The sequence below is a fragment of the Apus apus genome, chromosome 18 (genome assembly GCF_020740795.1).
Source record: "Apus apus isolate bApuApu2 chromosome 18, bApuApu2.pri.cur, whole genome shotgun sequence".
Classification (NCBI taxonomy): Eukaryota; Metazoa; Chordata; class Aves; order Apodiformes; family Apodidae; genus Apus; species Apus apus.
This window is the reverse complement of record NC_067299.1, coordinates 3289343-3308186: the sequence shown is the minus strand read 5'-3', so window position 1 is coordinate 3308186 and position 18844 is coordinate 3289343. Positions and strand designations below refer to the sequence as shown.

The window sequence follows — 18844 nt, the reverse complement described above, 5'->3', positions numbered from 1 at the left end:
CGTTGATGAAGATGTTGAACAACACCGGTCCCAGTACCGACCCCTGAGGGACTCCACTAGTCACAGGCCTCCAACTAGATTCTGCCCCAAAATGTTTGCTGCATCTGCCTGTCCCTGTCTGCTGTCCCTCAGCCTGAGGGGGCTGAGACTGGTGGGCTGTGACATGACTGGGAGGCACCAGGAATGTCAAGGCCCTGTTTCACCATGGACATGAGATGTTTAATAACGTGGGGGTTTTTTATGCAGAATAAAAGATAAAGGAACAGTGCAAGCCTAAGAAAGGGATTTAAAGAGAAGCAGGTTCAAGGAATGGTTGAAGAGGCAGGTTAACCTCAAAGCAAGTTGTCACAGCCCACAGCTACCAAAACACTAACAATGAGCAAGATTTCTCTCTTATTGTTCATTCAGACTCCAGGCAGGTATGGTAGATCAGATTTTGCATTTCTTGAGAACCTCAGAGTTCCCCTGCCACAGCAAAGCACCAAGCCAGCAATAGATTATCATATGCCAGATGATCCTTTCGTGCAATATGAGCACCTTGCCAAATCTTGGGAACACTTAGGACAAAGCCATAGAAGGAAAAAGCAGCTGAAGGCTTCACAAAGCAAGAAAACAGTTGGAGCTGGAGTGAGAAAAGTCAGTTACAATTCAGAGATTTAATGCAGAGAAGCTGCAGAGGGAATTACCCTGCACAGGGGAAGAACCCATCTGAAGTGACAGGGAACAAGTTCTAAAATCAAAGTTTTGCTGCCAGTCCCATGCATGCAGTAAGCAACAGGATTAAGAAGGTTGTCTCCAAAGGACAAACCTCCTAGCTTCCCTTGCTGGGAGGGAAAAAGAGAAACAGGAGATCTTGGGTTGCATAGTTTATCTTCCTGAATGAAAGGTGCTGCCAACATTTGTAGCCTGCAGCTTTTTCAGGGATATCACTGGGGTTATCACAGGGTTATCACCCCCTAGGAAAGATGCATTAAATGCAACACCAGCTGTTACACTTCAGCTGTGGCTGCACAAGCCAACACAAGGTCATGAAGAACAAGAGCTCATGAAAAACAAGAGCTCATGTGCATGGCAGTGAGGTCAGCACAGTGCTGGGAGGATGTAACCAAGAATTTGATAAAGCCTTCTAGGCCCCACTGATCACATCTTCTTTCTTTTTGAGAGAGTCTGAAGCTCAGAAAATGCATCAAAGGATGAACATTCTCAATAAAGTAAACTTGCTATATTGATAGTTTATAAAAATGCTTGTGATTCTTTTTTAAATATAGGCTGAAAGTGAGAGAACTAATTTTTATCTCTTTTCCACAGAGTTTAAAGTATGTTCCCCACCCTGCCTGAGGCAGTGTGCACATTGCAAAGAGCAACTAGGTCCCTGTAATCATGTACAGCAAGACAGGATGCCCAGCAAGACTGACAGGAAACATCAACCCCATGATGCATTTTGGCTCATCTGTCCCTCAGAAGCCACAAGCAGGATTCTGCTGCTGTTTTCTACAGAGGCAAAGCAACCAGTGAAAGCCAGCTGTTCCAGAAATTCACCATGTGAAGTTCCAGGTCTAGAAAATCCACATCACTTTTGTGCTCTTCCTCAAATACAGACACAGAGCAAACCATTTCATGATAATACTATAAAATGAGGATCTGGATGTGGGCTGAACATCAAGCACTGCAGGCACTGACATGTGGGCTCAGGAAGGCTCTTGCTGACAGGACTGAGCATTTGTCCACTCATGTCTCACACCAACAGTGATGTGCACAGAAGCCAACTCCATCCTTACAACTTTTTACACCTCTACAACACTCTTTATTCCAAAGCACTCCAGAGCAGTCCCTTGTGATGGAAGAACAGCAGAAGACTCATTCTTAGATAGGCCACACCATCCTTTACTTCTCTATGGCAAACAGCATTATTTGCATACAGCTCAGAAAGCACTGCCTTCCCAAAGACCACTCCCCACTGCCCCTAAGGTCTTGCTCTTGAACCTTTAGACATAGCAATAAGAAAGTGTCAGGCAGAGAAAGTTGAGTAAAAATATTATCTTCAGAGGAAATTAATTATTAAAGTGCATGAAAATACTTATAGCCACAGGCTGACCCACAGTCTTCAATGAAATGCACTTTAATACTGATAATGCCTTCAATTCTTCAAGCCATTATAGGAAAAGCTACTCCTTTGAAGTTGGAAGCAAAGTTCCAATCCAGAAAAACCTGCTAAAGATTTCTGGTTTGTCCCTCTAGAGGCACCATCTCAGTTGCTGATTGCTGGGGCTGCAACAGTGACTGCTCCTCTGCAACAGTTGATCTCAGTTGCTTCTGTGGTGTCCGTTTCCATGATCGTGTCTCTACAGCAGAAGACAAAAAACAGCAGCCCCCTGTCAGCAGGAAGCTGACAAAGGGATCCAGTTCTTAGAAGAGGGCAGGTTTAGGGGAAACCCAACATACAACAGGTAGTATTTTAAGTGTTGTGACCTTCCCACTCCTAGAAAACTGACACCAAGTAAGAACCTATGCTGGAGGAGCAGGTGGCCGTGCTTAAAACCAGTGGAGCTTCTGTCCAAGCTCTCCCAGCCTAAACAGTTTGAGAGAAAAGGAACAGCTCTCCATGTCCTCAGAGATGCTTCCCAAGGGAAGAAAACTAAGTATCTTAGGCAGATTTGGACAAAGTTGCCAGTGTTAACAGCCTAAATTGTGCTAAAGAGCCCTGTGGTTTTAACACTTGCAGTATGAGTGGGCCTAGATTTTGCTTCTTAGAACAAGCCCCACACATTTGGGCTACTGAGACAAAAGGAAGATCAGGCCTTGCTTTTCTCAGCAGTGTGTTCTGCCCATTTCTACCAGAGCTAAGTAGGAATGGCATTTCCATTCTCATTATTTGTTCCCAAACTCTGACCAGCTCCATACCTATTCTAATAATTTATTTTCTCAGCTCACAAGTGATGCAGCTACTACTGAGGGATGCTGTGTGGAAGCAATTTCATGAGCAAGCTGGACTGCATAAAATTTCTGTTACCTAAGAGATAACAACATAGAAACACAGAATGCCAGGTTGGAAGGGACCTCAAAGATCATCTGGTCCAACCTTTTTAGGTAGTACTACAGGTTTTATGAGATGGCTCAGTACCAAGAGCAGCTGCAAAGCTGGAAGCTAACAGGATACTCAAAGACCTTTCTTCATTATTTTATTTACCTTCTGGATTTATTTCTGAATCACTGGTGTTTCCAGGTTCTTCCTTAAGAACTCCCACATCCTTTGCCCAATCTGTCCATTTAATTTCCTCTACTCTGGAAAGACAAATGCAACAGGCACTGATGCAGGGCTCACAGCATTTCAGTCCATATCTCATTGTCCACAGCATCCCAACCGAGCTCATCCTGTCAACACAATTCTGATGGTTTGGCTGTAGCAGCACTACTCTACAGAGCCTTTTTTTAGCATGAAGATCTTCTGTAGTCTAAGCTCCACAAGGTAAGTATCTTCTTCCCCTGCACATTGTGAGTTTGTCCATTTATGCTGTTCGTTTTAAAATATCCCGGCTCCTCCCATGGAACACACTTCATACAAAAGAGCATCCACTTTTCAGAGATGCTTCACGGTCCATAACACCCTGGAGTTCCAAAAGGCAGCAGCTCAACTAGTTCTCAAACTTCCAGCACTGCAATCACCAACCAATCTGCACATCCCAGGAAGAGGGGGGGTTGGGTCAGTGTTGGAATTCCCTGTGGTGTTTCAGGGCTACCACTGCTGGATCATGGAAACCCATCCCTAGGCTGGAGTGCAAAGGGTACTGGTACATCTGTCTTACCTGAAACACCATCTCTCATCTTTCTTATTGAGGCCCACTGACATGAAGCAGCCAGATCTCCTCTTCCCACCTTGGCGCCACAGCCAGGCCTTCTCTATCTCTAGAATAGCAATAGCCCTCTGAAAGGAGAAGTCTTTGTCAGAGAGAAAACAGGGAATAGAGAGCCCAGCCCCTCTTTTCAATTAAGTCTTCCCCAATCAGTGACTACTTTTGGAACACATCCCAGTGTGCTCCTTAGTTTAATAGTACCAGTCAGTTAGTTACTCTCCCAAGTGACTTCTGCACATGGGTCTGGCCTGGCTGGTAGCCACTCAAACAGTTGAGCTTCAAACATCTAAAAACTGTCAGGACTTACCCCCAGAGTGGCCAATGTGTGTAAAAGAGAAGTTTGTATCTGAGACTTAGGACAAAGACAGGCACTGTCATCTCTGACGTTGAGACTCAAGTAGGAGTTTGGGCCACAACAGGACTGCTGAGCAGCCCCGTGTCTCACCTGCAGCTTCCAGACACTGGTGCTGTCCTCAGAAATATCCGAGACGGTTTCACTCATCAGAGCAATCAGCATGTTGAGCAAAAGGATGTAGGTGAGGATCACGAAGAGAAGCAGCAGGAGCATGACGAAGTATCTGAACCTGGCATGTTCCTGGAAATCCAGGTCACCCATCCCAATGGTCATCTTGAAGAGCTCCAGGGAGACGCTGAGCAGCCCCCCGTACATGGCGTGGCTCCCGGCGCCCTCCAGCTGAGCAAGGGACTTGTTGTGAGAGACAGGAGGAGCATCCCCCATCAGGGTAACCAGAGCTACGAGAAGAACAGGATTCAAAAACTCCTCAGAAAAATGTACTTCTTGCAGCCCAACCTCTAACTCAACAAGGAAGCCCTTCACACAATGAGGAAGCCCTTACCTGCAGCAAAGCCAAAGAGGAAAATCATATAAACCAAGAGGAAACGCAGCAGGTCTTTCAGGATAGTCTGAAACACAAATCAGGAGGAAGTGCCATTCTTTATCCCACATGAAATCACCAGGATGATCTTCTGTTCTCACACATCAGAAACTAACCCCCAGTAATACTAAAAGGCTTTATCCAGCTCAATAAACTACTGGTATACATTCAATTACTTCCTCAGTTAAGTACCATCATTACCAGCTCAATCTGAGAGTCCTACATGAGCTGCTTTGTTAGTATGAATAAGGCTCTTTGAAACAAACAAATACCATGTCATTTCCCCACTATGGCTGGTTCCAAATTGTTTCAACACACATCAATTTATTTTCTATCTCCATCAGGTTTCACACAAGCCTTGATCAGAATTCTTCTGTGGCACCTCATTTCACCTGCACTGCCTTGCCTTTCTAGTCCCAGACCAGATAATGGTACAGACTAGACCCAGAAAGACTTCTGAGGCCAAGCATAACAATTCCAGGGAACCTGAACTGGTTCTGACTCCTAGTTTTGAGTAATTTTATGGCAAACAGGTAAGTGTCAGCACTTTCCAGTTGCTATATTCAAAGATGGCAAACTAGTGGTTTGCTGCAATTGTACTTGAAGACACTGATCTAGTTGCCTCCTGCAACTTCTTTACTGCCACAGTCAGCACATCAATTCCATTTATGTTTGTCATGATTCTGAGAGAAGACAATTACAAGACTTCTAGTAGCTCCTCACAGCCAGGAACTTTTCCCACAAAGTTTTGCTGAGTACTGACCTTCTGTATCATGACACTGTAGATCCCAGTGCGTTGGAAGCCCCGAGTGTAATAGAGCATGTTCACCCATCCCAACAGCAGGGAGAACACCATCACTATCACATAGTTCTCTGAACTGGCACCATAGAGGACTGCAGACAGCAGCAGTAAGAAAGCCTGGATGAAGCTGGAGAGGAGCAGAGAGAGTGACACAGTGATCCCAACAAAAAGGCCCGTTTGCAGATCTGTTTTGCAAGGAAAAGTGATCATGTTTTACAAGGCTACATGGGGCATATGAAGTGGCAGTTCATCAGACACACAGTTTATGTAAGTAAATCCTGTTATAACCAGACCCACAAATTGTTGCAGTTTTTTTATGAGCTGGTAATCTCAGTGTAGAAACACCAACCTGCTTGATGTAACTCTCAGAGCTGATATAAAATGGAAAAGAATGTTAACACTTATGACACATGCACACACATGCATCTACACACATTTCTCCTCAGAAAACAGGTTATTTTCCTTTCTGTATGATTAAAACTTGACTGTGTGATAAAAAACTTGAGCTTTTTTTTCTCTAATAAGCATATGTTCTTGACTGGAATAACTGATGGTCTGACCTTCCCCAAGTTCAGCTACAAATCCAAGGACAGACCCTACCCAGCAAAGTCTATGACAAAGGGTTATGAGAAGATGCAGCAGGCAGGAGAAGCAAGGATCGAAGGGATGGAAAGAGGAGACAGTGGCAATCAATCTCTCCTGCTCACCATCTCTCTAGTAATGTTAAGGCAACTTAGCTGAACACAGCAGAGAACCAATTTCACTTGTGCTTTCATTGTGAAAAAACCTCAAGAGACATACATCAAGATCTCAGTGCAGCTGTCAGAACACATGGTCTTCAGGGACTGGCGTCTCCTCCGCAAGTACAGGCTCTAGGAGAAAAATCAATGGTATCCATCCATCAAAACCACAGGGCACACTGGAGTGGTGCTTTCTTTTTTCTCTTTCTCAATGAAACTAGATGAGAGATTCCCATACCTGAGTAAAAATGAGGTAAATGCCTCCCATCAGGATAATGATCAGTCCAGAGACCCACAGGAAGCCTCCAGCTGTGAACTCCACTGGAAATGAAGGCTGCAAGATAAAAACAAAACAAAAACTCAAACCACTGAGGACAGGCAGAGGTAGTGATAAACACCCTGTGTCTTTTAAAACTCAGCTCCACCCATTCAGGCCTCTCCAGATAAAAGAAGATGGGGCCTACCTTGACTCGTAAGGGTTGATAATATGCAATGGCTGTAAAGATGATCATGAACGACAAGTATGAGACAAAACTGAAGTAGAACCTCTTAGAAGCAAATGTTTCCCATTTTTGCTGAAGCAGTTTGTTCAAGGGCTCCAAAACCATCATCTTGTATCGCTTCTATGGAAAAACAAACAACCAAAATATATCCATGTGTCAACAGGAATGCAAATTCACTAGAGAGTTGTCTTTTTCAGGGCTGGAATTCAGAGGCTCCAACTAGGAGTATTCCTAAAGGTTTACTCAGTCAGGCTTCCAGTATGAAAGAAATCAAGCATCCCATAAGAAGTTACTTCTTCTAGGCTTCATCAAGGTAATTGGACACACCCAAATGATAAAAAATTTCTCTCATATTCTAGATTCCCAGAGGCATGCCAAGCAGAATATAAAGAATAAAACATACAAATACTTCCATCATGTGTTTCTTTTCCAGAAAAGAAATCAGGTGGAAGAGCATGTTAACTTGAAACCCTATGCATAACTACACAGCAACACTGCAGAGAGGCAGAAAAAGTGTTGCTGTCTTTGACTTTTAGTCAAAGGACTCACTGGTGTGTCACTGCTGTAAGCCAGGATCTCCAGCACCGAGTTCTCCTCAAAGCTGTCTAAAGAGGACAAGTCATAGAGAGACACATGGATGGGTCCATAGGTCCATTCCGTGAACTTGCGTGACAAGTGTCTGTACACTGGGTCTTTGATCTCTCTCTGGATGATGTGCCTGAAGATCTGAAGAGGAAAGGGATGCATACCAGAAAAATGCACGTGTAAAGGAGGTGTAGAGTGACACAAGCACACCCAGATCACTTTCAAATACAGGACACCTGCCTTCCTGCACTACAAACTCTGATATCTATTCCAACCCAAACCATTCTATGATGCATCCAAATGCCAGACCAGCTGGCTCAAAGCTGACAATCTAACTACACCTTTAATCTTCCAGCAGCAGAACCAATTTTGGTCCAGATCAGCTGTCTTGGCTGAGACAGAGTGGCAGCAACCAGCTAAGACTCTGCAGGACACTAACTGGTGGCTTAGCAGAGGCCTCCTTTGTCTCCTGTGGCACTGCCACTATTAGCAGCATTACTGCAGGTTGGGTGCAAGATGCTCCTACATCAAACCCCACTGCTATGCTAAGGATGTGTGCTGCTGCCTCCCTTGTTTCTCAGCAACCCCAGGGATTCCCTCCAGTTGTCTTTACCTCCACTTTGCCTGTCTTGGCAGCAAGCTGCAGAGGATTTAATCCATCATAATTTGCTATCTCCTCCAGTTTCAGTGTTGGGTCAAGCTTCACACCTGCCTTCAAGAGCTCAACATATGTTGTGCTCACAAACTTGGTGTTCTCCTCAGTGTCATCTGCAATCATCACCAGGGCATGGAGGACAGTGTTGCCCTGTGTATCCTGCTCCTGGAGCCTGGCTTTCTGGTGGGGATTATTTAGAAGATATTCCACCATGTCAAGCTGGTTGGTACAAGCAGCCAAGGAGAGGGGAAGTTCACCTGGAGAGATGAGGACAATATTTGGAGGGGAAGCAAAAAAATTAAAGAGAAAAATAACAATTATAGGAAAATACATTTAGTGTATAGTCCTACCACTGTAACACAGAACAAGTCCTTGCTCAGTTTCAGAAAGGGTTTTGCAGTAAAAAAACATACTTCTTATACCTGGGGACAGCTGAAAAACTTTCCCAGGCCCCTAATTTGGCTAAACTGACCAAGTATTTGTCTCTGTCTGAAGCCCCTCAGATGGCATTAAGTTCATACAACCAAAGATGATGGCAAATGCTCATTGGACACCTCAGCCTGGAAAAGGATCCTGCCTTTCAAGTAAGCCAAGAGCTTGATTATAGGACAGTGGAGATGGCAGCCCTTGCACTGAGGGGCCAACACAACTAGAATCAGCAGCATCCCAGAGTAAGGCAATAAAAAAAGCCAAGGAGCATGTTCCACACTGACTCACCAAAATAAAAGTAAATTCCTTCTTTCTTCTTCCTGAAGAATTCACCATGGGCTCTGGCATGGACATCAGCTCCATTCTCTACTAGAAGTTTCACTAAATCCAGGCTCCTTTTCTCTATGGCAATATGGAGTGCTGTCTGGCCTAAGGAAACAGGGAAAAATGATCCCTTGGCAGCACTAAGAGAGGAAACAGGCAAACGACTCTTCAACAAAGCACCATTTCACCAATTGCTGGATGTTCTGCTCAGAAACCCTGCAGGTTCAGGGCTGGGGGAGAGGGGCAGCAACTGGTGACTTTCAATGTTGTTCATTGGAAAAGCATGTTGTCAGAAGACAAGCCTCAAGACTACCAGAAGTTCAACACAAGACCAGGCAGTTACCCCTGCCTGACACTAAGATCCCAAGCAGCTCTCGGAGGATAAAGACAAATATACACACAGATGACTGTGCTCATGTCTGCTCTTGAAAGCATAACTTCACTAACAGAACTCATTCTTTAACAGCAATTTTTAAAATAGAGATTTACTATTTCTTTTTCACTTTTACATGTGCTTTTCAAGCTTTCCAAAGCAAATCCTCTCATTTTTGTATAATTTGTATAGACTGAGAACAAAGTTGCAGAAGTGAAGCGTGTAATTCAGGGCTGAAGAGAAGGCAGAACAGAATTAGAACTAGAAGATGAGTGGAGGCCTTTACTGTCCCTGATCCAGAACTCCAGAGCTGCCTAAGCTCTGGTTCCCCTCTTTTTCCTTGTACCTGCACATCTCACATGTCTAATGGGGAGGCTGCTTTGATACAGCATCAGAACAGAAACCTTACCTCTGTAGAAGGAGTCAGAGCACATCACATTGACAAGTGGCCTGGGATTCTGTGTCTTTTGATCTATTTCCAGCAAAAGTGGGATTGTGTCATTCTTTCCATTTTTTAAGTTCATCAGGGCTTTCATTAAGCAGGTCTTCCCAGTCTTTGCATCTAGTAGAAAAAGTGTGTTGAATGGGTTGCACGTGTACTTTGCACACATCTGTCTCACTTGATTCAGGACTCAACTGCCACGGTAGGACCAAATACAACAATTATTTTAAAAGCCTTGAGCAGTATTTTTAGTCCACAGTGGAGGCAAAGGCCTCAGGATCTATAAAATCAACAGCATTTTCCATTCTCAGGTGGACATCAGGAAGACAGAACGGACAGAGGGCTGGAGAAAGAAATACCACAAGCAGGTTCCCCTGCTTCTCTCCTCCATTAGCAAGCATTGCCTCTGCTAACCCTGTGCAAGGAGACCTGAGCAGGACTCTACCTGTGTATTCAGAATTGGTGAGAAACTTGGAGGTCCTCCTCAAGTACTCGAGTAAGCCATCCAGTGCCTCGGGGCTGCCCCTGGAGACCGCGCTGAAGAGCCGGTCCCGGTCAAAGCGGTTGGGGTCCTTTTGGCTAGGGAGGAAATGCAGAGTGTTAAGCAGCCCTGGAGTGCAGAGGACAAGAGGGTGCAGTAAGTTCTAGTGGGTGTATGAAAGGAGGGAGGCAGAAAAGTTTGTTAGGAAAAAAAACAAGGGATTTATTTTTGAGTTAAGGGAAAAAGAGACTTCTTTCCCAGAATTCTCTTAAGTGGCTGCTCTTTCCACCAGCTGGAGCTCTTCCCAGATCCACTCTGATGTGAAACCCTGGAACACATCCAGAGCACGAACACACAGAAGCCCGAGATAGCTGCAGGACCAGGACCAGACCCATCACATGGTCTGAAGCCCTCTGTGAGCTAGTTTACATCCCTCCCTGGCAAGATAAAGGTCAGTTGTACAGGGCTCCATGCTAAGCTGCTCTTACACCCAACTGGGCTTATTTGGTGTTAGTTCAGATACACCCAAAATACACCACCCCACACACATACCTTCCAAGTGTAGAAGAGCTCATATGTCCCGTTTTTGCCTTTACCTCTTACCAGATTCCTGTATTGTCACTTTTAGTTTGGACTTTGGAAAAGTCTATAGGCCCCTACCAGCAGGGATCAGCACAGATCCACAGGGATCCCACCCTTGCCAAACACCCAAGTTACTCACTTGCTGACAAGTCCTGGCCGATAGTTCAGATTAATCTTGACTCTGGGAGGAAAGTTACTGCTCTCCTTCTGGTAAGGTGTCTCCAAGGGCCGTGGTTCTCCTTTCTTGCCAAGTCCTGGTCTTTCTTCCTTTTTACTAGATGCAGGTTTATCTTCTGGGATACTGTCATCTGTTTCTAGCAACCCTATCAACCTGTTCCTCTGACCCGGGCCTGGCTGCCCATTAGTGAAGTTATCCATTTCTAGTAGAAATGGTCTTGCAGATCACCAAGAACGTTCCCTGCTGGGAGACTAAACCTGCAAAGGAGAGGGATAATTAACACAATTTATTCACAAATCTAGAATGTGTGTGGTGCAGCACTGAGGAAAACATTTCCAGGTCCAGCATGGGTTGACTACAGTTGACTGTGTTCTGTGTGAGAGACTCAGTAAAACTGCACAGTGAGAGTATTTCCTTGAACAGGGTACCACTGGTGAGGAATACTTCAAAAGCAGTTCATGAAATTGAGGCAACATGTCTGCAGAACACATGAACCCCGTTTGTGAGATGACCTCACCTGCTGGCAGCAGCACAGGCTCTTTACATAAAAGGCAAAGAAAGTGGATCTTTAGGAGGCTGGGACCATTGTTCTTGTCTCAGTGCAGTCACAGGCTAGTCACCAAGTGGCCAAAAAGACAATATTAACTGTAGGCCTTCTCTGGAACAGAGTGATAAGCTTCTTTATGCTCTCTGTCGGTAACAATTAAGTTATTTCTACAAGGAAAATGCATGTACAAATTATGTTCCTCTCATGCATTCCTGCATTTCATCCCGGGGCAAAATGAGTGGGCTCTCCCCAGTGTTTGGAGCTGTTGGCTATCCACATGAGCACAGGCTTTGAACTTCCAGCTCCACAGCACAGGCAAACACACACCCCAGCTGCCATGTGGATGCTCGTAGCCCTCAGAGCCTGAGCACAGCACAGCTCCGTCAAGAGCAAAGCTGGATCCAGATCTGCTGTACAGAGAGCATCAGTATTCAGAGTGCCCAGCCAGCCCACTGCTCATCTAATACAACCTGGAGTCCTTTCCACCCTTTTGCGACATCTCTGCATATACATCTGGATACATCCCAGATCCACACCCAACACAAGCTATCTGTGGTCAGAGCATGACTGCAGATTCGCACACAGTTTGTGAGGCAGCAAAAAAATTAATCCACAATTACCAACCTGAAGCAGATCTTTTGTTAATGACTCCGTCTTTTTCACATGTACTCCCTCCAAATGGTTAACAGGTTTTCTCTGGAGAGAAATCTCCCTTGCTGGGACTACAGCCAGAGTCCATAGCCTATACCAGCAAAGAGATACATTGACACGGCATAAGCATTCTGGCTTAGATTAGGATGTGAAGAAAGAGTTCTGGGCAGAAAACAGCTACGAAGCATCTTTATGCAGCTCACAGCAAGAAATCCAAGGGCTGATTTCAAGACAAACAATTATTATGATAACTCAGCCATTCAGTTTAGTCTGCACTCTAATGACAAACATTCCTCTGCAAGCACAAGCATACACCCTATAATTCAATTTCAAACTTCCTTCCTCCCCCCAAACACTTACTGGCACATTAGCTGATCCTTTAGAGGACTATTTGCACTTCCACAAGTTTGCTTGTGCTTTTTTCTCTTCCTTTCCCCAAAATCATTTCTCAGCTGCAGTTTCCATTTCTCCACAGCGCTTCAGAGAGTTATTTATTGTCTGTCTTGTACAGACAGACTGTCTGGTTTAAAAGGGCAAAGCGGTCCAAATAATAATAAAAAAAGGACCCTGTAATACACACATCCAATTTGTATGTCCCTGGGTAAAACAGAGAGCACTCTCAGTTCAGCTTTCACTTCTCTGCTCAAGAGCTGAGCTGTTTCTGTGCCTTTACCAAGGCATTTTGAGTAGCGCAGCACAAAGAAGCCCTGCTGTCAGGAGAGGAAGAGCACGGCACTTACCCCAAGTTGCTGCAAGCTCCACCCAAGAACTGATCTGACAAGGAGTCCCAACGTATCCTTCAGAGGGTAAATAATCTCTCAGTAGGAACCAAGACAAATACCAACAAGCATTAAGAAGCATGAAGGCAGACCCCACGTTATTTACATCCATGGGTGAAAGTCCTGCCCTTCTGCAGAGAAGACCCCGCTCACGTTAGCGCTGCTCACGGCACGGTGGTGAACTCCTGGTTGGTGGTGGTCCATGAGCACATCCAGGCTGCCTGTGAGAGGGAACAACCACGGATTATTGTTATTTACTCAACTGTATAGCTTTCTGCAAAGTGAAGAAGGGTTTACACAGGAAATGACTAGATAGATTTCTCAGAAAAAGAGAGAGCCAATGAGTGCAGTGCTCTTATATGGGAAAGCTGGCTGGCTACTGCAAATTCATAATGCTTAACCCCTGCCTGCACGTATAGAGCTGACATCTCCTGGCTGTCACTAGCAGCCTGCTCAGATCTCAGGGGAGATAACTGATTTGACCCTGACAGTGCTAGAGCCCGTGGTTTACTTGTGAGGTTTGTCACAAGGTTCCCTCAGTTAGCTCCAGGACCAGCAAGTGTGCATGGAAACATTAGAGGTGAACTGTTTCTGTGGGGAGCCAGTTCTCACACCTCACACACCCCTGCTAGGAAGCAGCACAAACCATCTGAAACAATCAACTGACCAGAACATTACCTGACAAAGCCCAGTGGCACCTGCCCATCACAGGCACAGAGAACTGCACAAAGCAGCCCCAGTTCCAGACCACTTGGGTCACTGGTTACTTAATTTGCCACTAGTGCTCATTTCTTAATGGGCAGGTTCTCCAAAGGAATGCAGATCCTGGAGAGGCTGGGAGGTGCTGTGAGTGTGGACTGACCATCCCTACAACTGACTGTAGTTACCACCATGCACACACACCAATACCCCTTGCTTGCCACTCACAAAACAGGACTCTTGGGAAACAGAGCACATCAGCCCACACCACATGGCTTAGTTTTTTTCTCTCCCACTCCTAACAGCCCCGAGGACAAAGGAGGCAGCATGATCATCATTTCCCACAGGGTCAGTGCAGGATGAACTTCAGCACCCACAGCCTTCCCCAGCACGACACTGCTGCAGAGTGACTCTCATCTGTACTCTGTAGAAGAGTGATGGCTTACAAAGCCATTTGTGTGATGTAGAGCTCATCTAGAGAACCTTCTCAACTAACAAAATGGCAAAGTGCTTTTCTAATCAACAGCTTGATAGCAGGGGCATATTCCATAAGAAATCTCTAAAGTTTATTTAACCATTGGTTCAAAAAACATTGAGAAGGGGTCTCATATCATGACACACTGAACTCTAGCTCTGCTTTTCTTCTTCCAAACCTACCACAAACCAAAAGAGAGCCTAAAGCAATCTTCATCTGACAGGACAGCATGATGATGTGGGGCTTCCTGGTTGTCCCCCATAGAAATATTCCCAGATGGCTCCTATTTGAGTCATATACAGGCTGTGAGATGACGTCCCTATAAATACACCCACCAAATGGCAGGGTGCCTCTTCCTCTTTCATGGTTTTGCATGAGATCACAAGCTTATTCCTCAGATTCCTGTGCTTCAAAATTAAGCTGATACAGGAATACAAAGCCACTTATTCTTTCTAGGCTTCAGCATTCACTAGGAACCACAGAACAGCCTATAAAGAACAAATATACACAGACAAATGCAAGACCAAATCTCATCTCTCCCATCCCTCATTCCAGCCTTGCACTGATGTAGTGTATTTTGCTTTAATTGTGTTACACTGCATTTACTGTGGTATCAACAGAAGTAGATTCAGGTCCTGAATTTTAGCTGAGACTTAGGGATATGAATCCTCTTGTGCTTTCCCCCCAGCTTTCATGGGATTCAGCCCACCAGTCTAGCCAAGGAATGAAATCAGCCCACAAAAGTGCAGCCAACAGAGTTCTTTCTGTGCATCTGGTTTTAATTGCTTACACAGAGGAAGGAGAATGTGCAGCTTGCTGGGAAAGGAATCACTGCCAGCTGAGAGGTCACCACAGCAAAACAGAAACATGGAGCTGCTGGGGGAACACAACCTTTGGAACACAGGGACATGCGCACAGGCCTTCACAGGGGCTCTGCTGGGGCAACCACTTGTGCTTCCATTTCAGAGAAGAGAGACACAGGGCAGGGAAAAAAAATAATAGACAAGATCTATCCAAATGTGCACTTGCCCATGGCAGCATTCTGAGGTCAGCCATGGGATGATGTCACTGCTGTGCACGAGCCAGCAGAGCTGCTTGTGATGCTTGATGAGCATCTTGCCCACCCAAATGTACGATGCTGAGAGCTGTTAGGACACAGGAGGGAGGCACCCAAAGCAGTGTGCAAGGAGAGTAACAGAAACAACTTAATTGCACCTGCCAGCCTGAGTTTTCAACAGCAGGATGTGACCCTCTTGAGGCTTTTATTTGGGGGAACAGGAAGGAATCCTGCAATTGCTCATTATTGATGAAAATGTGTCTCATCGCCTTAAGTTTCTCCTGACAGGAGAGGCACATTCTGATGAAACCTTAAATCCAGAAAGAGAGAAACCAAACTCAACTACTAAGTGAAATTTTAAGTCAAATCAATTAATTTTCATTTCATAACACTAGCTAATATTTTCATAATTATAATTATGCTATGATACATATTATGTATATATTCATGGCAGGAAAAGCAAGGACTGGAACCTGCTGAAACAGAAGGCAAAAAGAAGCAGTAGGAAGGTGGTTTTCTGCAAAAATAGAAACAAGCACATTTCCTAAAATATATATCCTCTGCTCACTGAAGTGCCCATTTTTACCAAATACTGAAAAACATAACACTCATTATTAATACGTTTTCTGTATGCTGCAAAGAGAAGATCAAAGTCACTTACATGTGTCTGTAATTTAATTACAGCATTGATCTGCAGTCACTCTAAGCAGTAGCAGCTCCAAGTCATCTTCACAGAAGGAGGGAAGCTCACAATAACAGCACACAGAGGTGGATCATTAACATTTTCTCCAGAACAGGCAGTCCAGCACTTCATTCAAACCTCAGGAAGGCCACACAGCTAAAAGAGAAACCTGTTTCTTTTCAAGGTGTACTTTCACACTTGGGAAAACATCAAGCAGTTTTACAAGGCCAGACTTTTTTTCCATGCACCATATGTAAAACCCAAGGTGAAGGGATGGATTTTAGTAGCCTCATTTTTTAGAGATTGAATCCTTTACCTTAAGACACCAGTCAGTGCCCATTCTAAAATCCAAAATTTTCTTAAATACAACTCCTCATCAGAACTTGTGTGATAGCTCTGGGGACTCAATTAATTTACATGATGGTATTTGTGTAACTACTAGTCTTACATCACAGTATTTGAAGTCTCCTATCTATGTACTTCTCAGGCCTTTGAAGGAACCATCCACTTCTCTTATACCTTAAATGGAAGTATCTTTCTATTTGATGTATCACTTTCTGCAGGATTACAGCCTGAAGGAACACTCCTCTGACAATGAAATAGCAACGAAATCCATGGCGATGTTACAGGATAACACTTGTGGAGAAACAGTGACATCCAGCGGGCATTACCTAAACCTGAATAAGCAAAAAAAAAAAAAAGAGTTACAAGCACACACGAGAATTATTGTAATTCACCCGCTCTTTGTATCAAAATACTTAACAGAAACATATAATTTAAAAACTTTTAAAGTATTTACAAATAAAAATTAAAAATAGGGCTGGTTTTACTGATGATGCAGCGATGTTCCATAAATATAAGCCAAGGGTCTTTGAGAGCAGCTACCACCCAAAGCCTTTGGAGCTGCAACAAATCTGCAAGAACACTGTGGTAATCCCAACCCGCCTCTGCCTTAACCCTTGCTTTACTGGAAATTAACTGAAACCGTAAGAAAAACAAATGAAACCAAAAAACAACTAAAGGCCACTCACAAGTGTCAGGTTGCAGCAGGATTAAAACGTGTTACCAGAATCTGCTGTGTGGGAGCACTAGGACTGTTACATTTTAATAGCATTTAGACTCTGGCTAAAGCCCATTAAAGTGTTATTTTAGTGATGAATAGGTGGCTCCAAGCAGATTAATTTGAGGTACAACCATTTAAGAAAAGCAGATGTTGTATCTTAACAACATCAACTATTCATATATTGCCCAATTCCTGTCTTTTGGTCACAATTTCAATGTAAACAATGCATGTTACCCAAATTCCCATTTACATATTCTCCTAATTTCCACACATTTCCCTAATTCACATTATTTAAGATTAATTGCAAAGACTTTTCTTTATTAATGAAGAAATCCCTTGCAGTTGTCTCTTCCAGCTAGTGACTGCCACCTCCCCATCAGCTGGGGGGGAGCAGGAGCCTGGACAACCCAGCTCCATGAGCAGCCACAGCCCAGCAGTTCTCCCCCCAGATTTCACTCCTTGTCCTTTGGCTTCAAGGATGTCCTTTCTAATAAGCCACTTGCAGATCTCCAGCACAAGCCCCACTTCAGGAAAACTTCCTACAGAGCTGGGGAAAAGACCACACAGGGACCTTTAGCTGCCCACCCTCAGCCGCGACTGCCTGAGTGAGGCCTAAACGGCTCCCCAGCATCTCAATATTCCCCTCTTTTTCCCCTTTATTACCTCAGATGCAACACCAGACTGAGAGATGCCACACGTGGCTCCATTTAAGGACCAGACACACCAGCAGAAGCAATGGTTCAGCACCAGTTTGGGCTGAATAAGGCAGGAGCAGGCCTGAGAAGCTGGTGCAGACCCCCCCCCACCTCAGCCAGCCACACAGAGGTCCCAATTTTTGGCAAACTGACCAAACCCCAGACAGCTCTGCACAGAGCCAGCTGCACCTGCCACCACCCCGTGTTTGAGCAACACCACTGCTCTGGCTCCCTTCAGTAACTGACTCTGGAGAAAGGCAACCCACAAGTTACAGATGTGTACCTAAAGCAAGCTGCACCCCCCACCCCTCACTGCCATTATCTGCAACTGCTACCACACAGCACAGCTTAATTATCAAGATAAAACCTTCCTCGAGTTCTTTCATGACTCAGGAAAGGTAAAGCCAGCGGTTTTACCACAGAGCAAGTCACCAAGAAAAAAAGTAATGTGAATGTATTCAGGGCTTGTCTCAGGACTGCAGGTCCCTGAGGGAGCTCACACAGAACTGAGCAGGCAGCAGCCCAAGACACCCTGTCAGGACATACAGAACCAGAGAAGGGCTGAGGTTAGAAGGGACCTCTGGAATTTAACCTTGCCCAGCCCCCCTGCTCAAGCAGGGCCACCTAGAGCTGGGTGCCCAGAGCCACAACAAGATAGCTTTTGAGTATCTCCCAGGAGTTCCTACAACCCCTTTGGGCAACCTGCCGAGGGGACTAGGCCCAAGTGGCTCAACTGCAGAAAGCATTAAACTAAGGAAAGGCAAAAGCAGCAGTTGCAGGAAACCTCAAACAACCAGAGGTAGCAGCAGCAGCAGCAAGTGCTGACACAACTTTAGGTTTCTGCTAACATAGCAGACAGGGAGGCAAGCCCTGCTGCTGAGGAAAAAAATCACCCAAAACCCAACCCCGAAACAAACCTCCCTTAGTTACAGCCACAATTGCACACACTGCTAATAGAGCACGTTACTTGCCAAAACCACTTTGTCATATTAAAGCTAGAATTGAAGGGGAACAAACCTTCACAGCACCACTGCAGTGGGCAAAATAAGTCAGGATGGTGCACAAAACAGGATTCTCTGTAAAAAGCAAATGGCACCAGCATGGGAATGCTGCACCTGTGCATACAGGTGCCAAGACTCCCATTTCAAGCTAAGCAACTGTCAAAATTGACCAGATGGAAACACTGAGAACCATAATTACAACCTGGCTAAATTTCTGTGCAAGGAACCATGGACAATTATATCCCCCTTTTAAAACCCACCACTGCACAGCTGAATTAGGTCATTCTAATCTGCACTGCTGTCTCCCAGCACTTGCTTGGGCTTGTTTCCTTTACTCACCCTATTACGGAAAAA

General features: G+C 44.9%; 1 protein-coding gene across 7 annotated transcripts in view; it reads right to left on the bottom strand.

Annotated features, from left to right (window-relative positions):
* The window catches only part of LOC127392343 (transient receptor potential cation channel subfamily V member 2-like), a 32719-nt gene continuing 13875 nt past the window's right edge, over nucleotides 1-18844 (bottom strand). For 4 of the 7 annotated variants that reach the window (XM_051636125.1, XM_051636123.1, XM_051636124.1 and 1 more), the window contains exons 4-22: nucleotides 16251-16408; nucleotides 15711-15887; nucleotides 12780-13039; nucleotides 12013-12130; nucleotides 10803-11098; nucleotides 10046-10179; nucleotides 9568-9720; nucleotides 8750-8890; nucleotides 7991-8289; nucleotides 7342-7518; nucleotides 6754-6912; nucleotides 6528-6623; nucleotides 6351-6421; nucleotides 5511-5676; nucleotides 4709-4775; nucleotides 4297-4604; nucleotides 3804-3922; nucleotides 3188-3282; nucleotides 1-2342 (exon numbers count right to left, since the gene is read on the bottom strand). In XM_051636125.1, coding sequence (XP_051492085.1) covers nucleotides 2212-2342; nucleotides 3188-3282; nucleotides 3804-3922; nucleotides 4297-4604; nucleotides 4709-4775; nucleotides 5511-5676; nucleotides 6351-6421; nucleotides 6528-6623; nucleotides 6754-6912; nucleotides 7342-7518; nucleotides 7991-8289; nucleotides 8750-8890; nucleotides 9568-9720; nucleotides 10046-10179; nucleotides 10803-11041 — 2355 coding nt within the window. In that variant the 5' untranslated portion in view covers nucleotides 11042-11098; nucleotides 12013-12130; nucleotides 12780-13039; nucleotides 15711-15887; nucleotides 16251-16408 and the 3' untranslated portion in view covers nucleotides 1-2211. The other 3 variants (XM_051636122.1, XM_051636127.1, XM_051636126.1) reach the window with 3 other exon arrangements.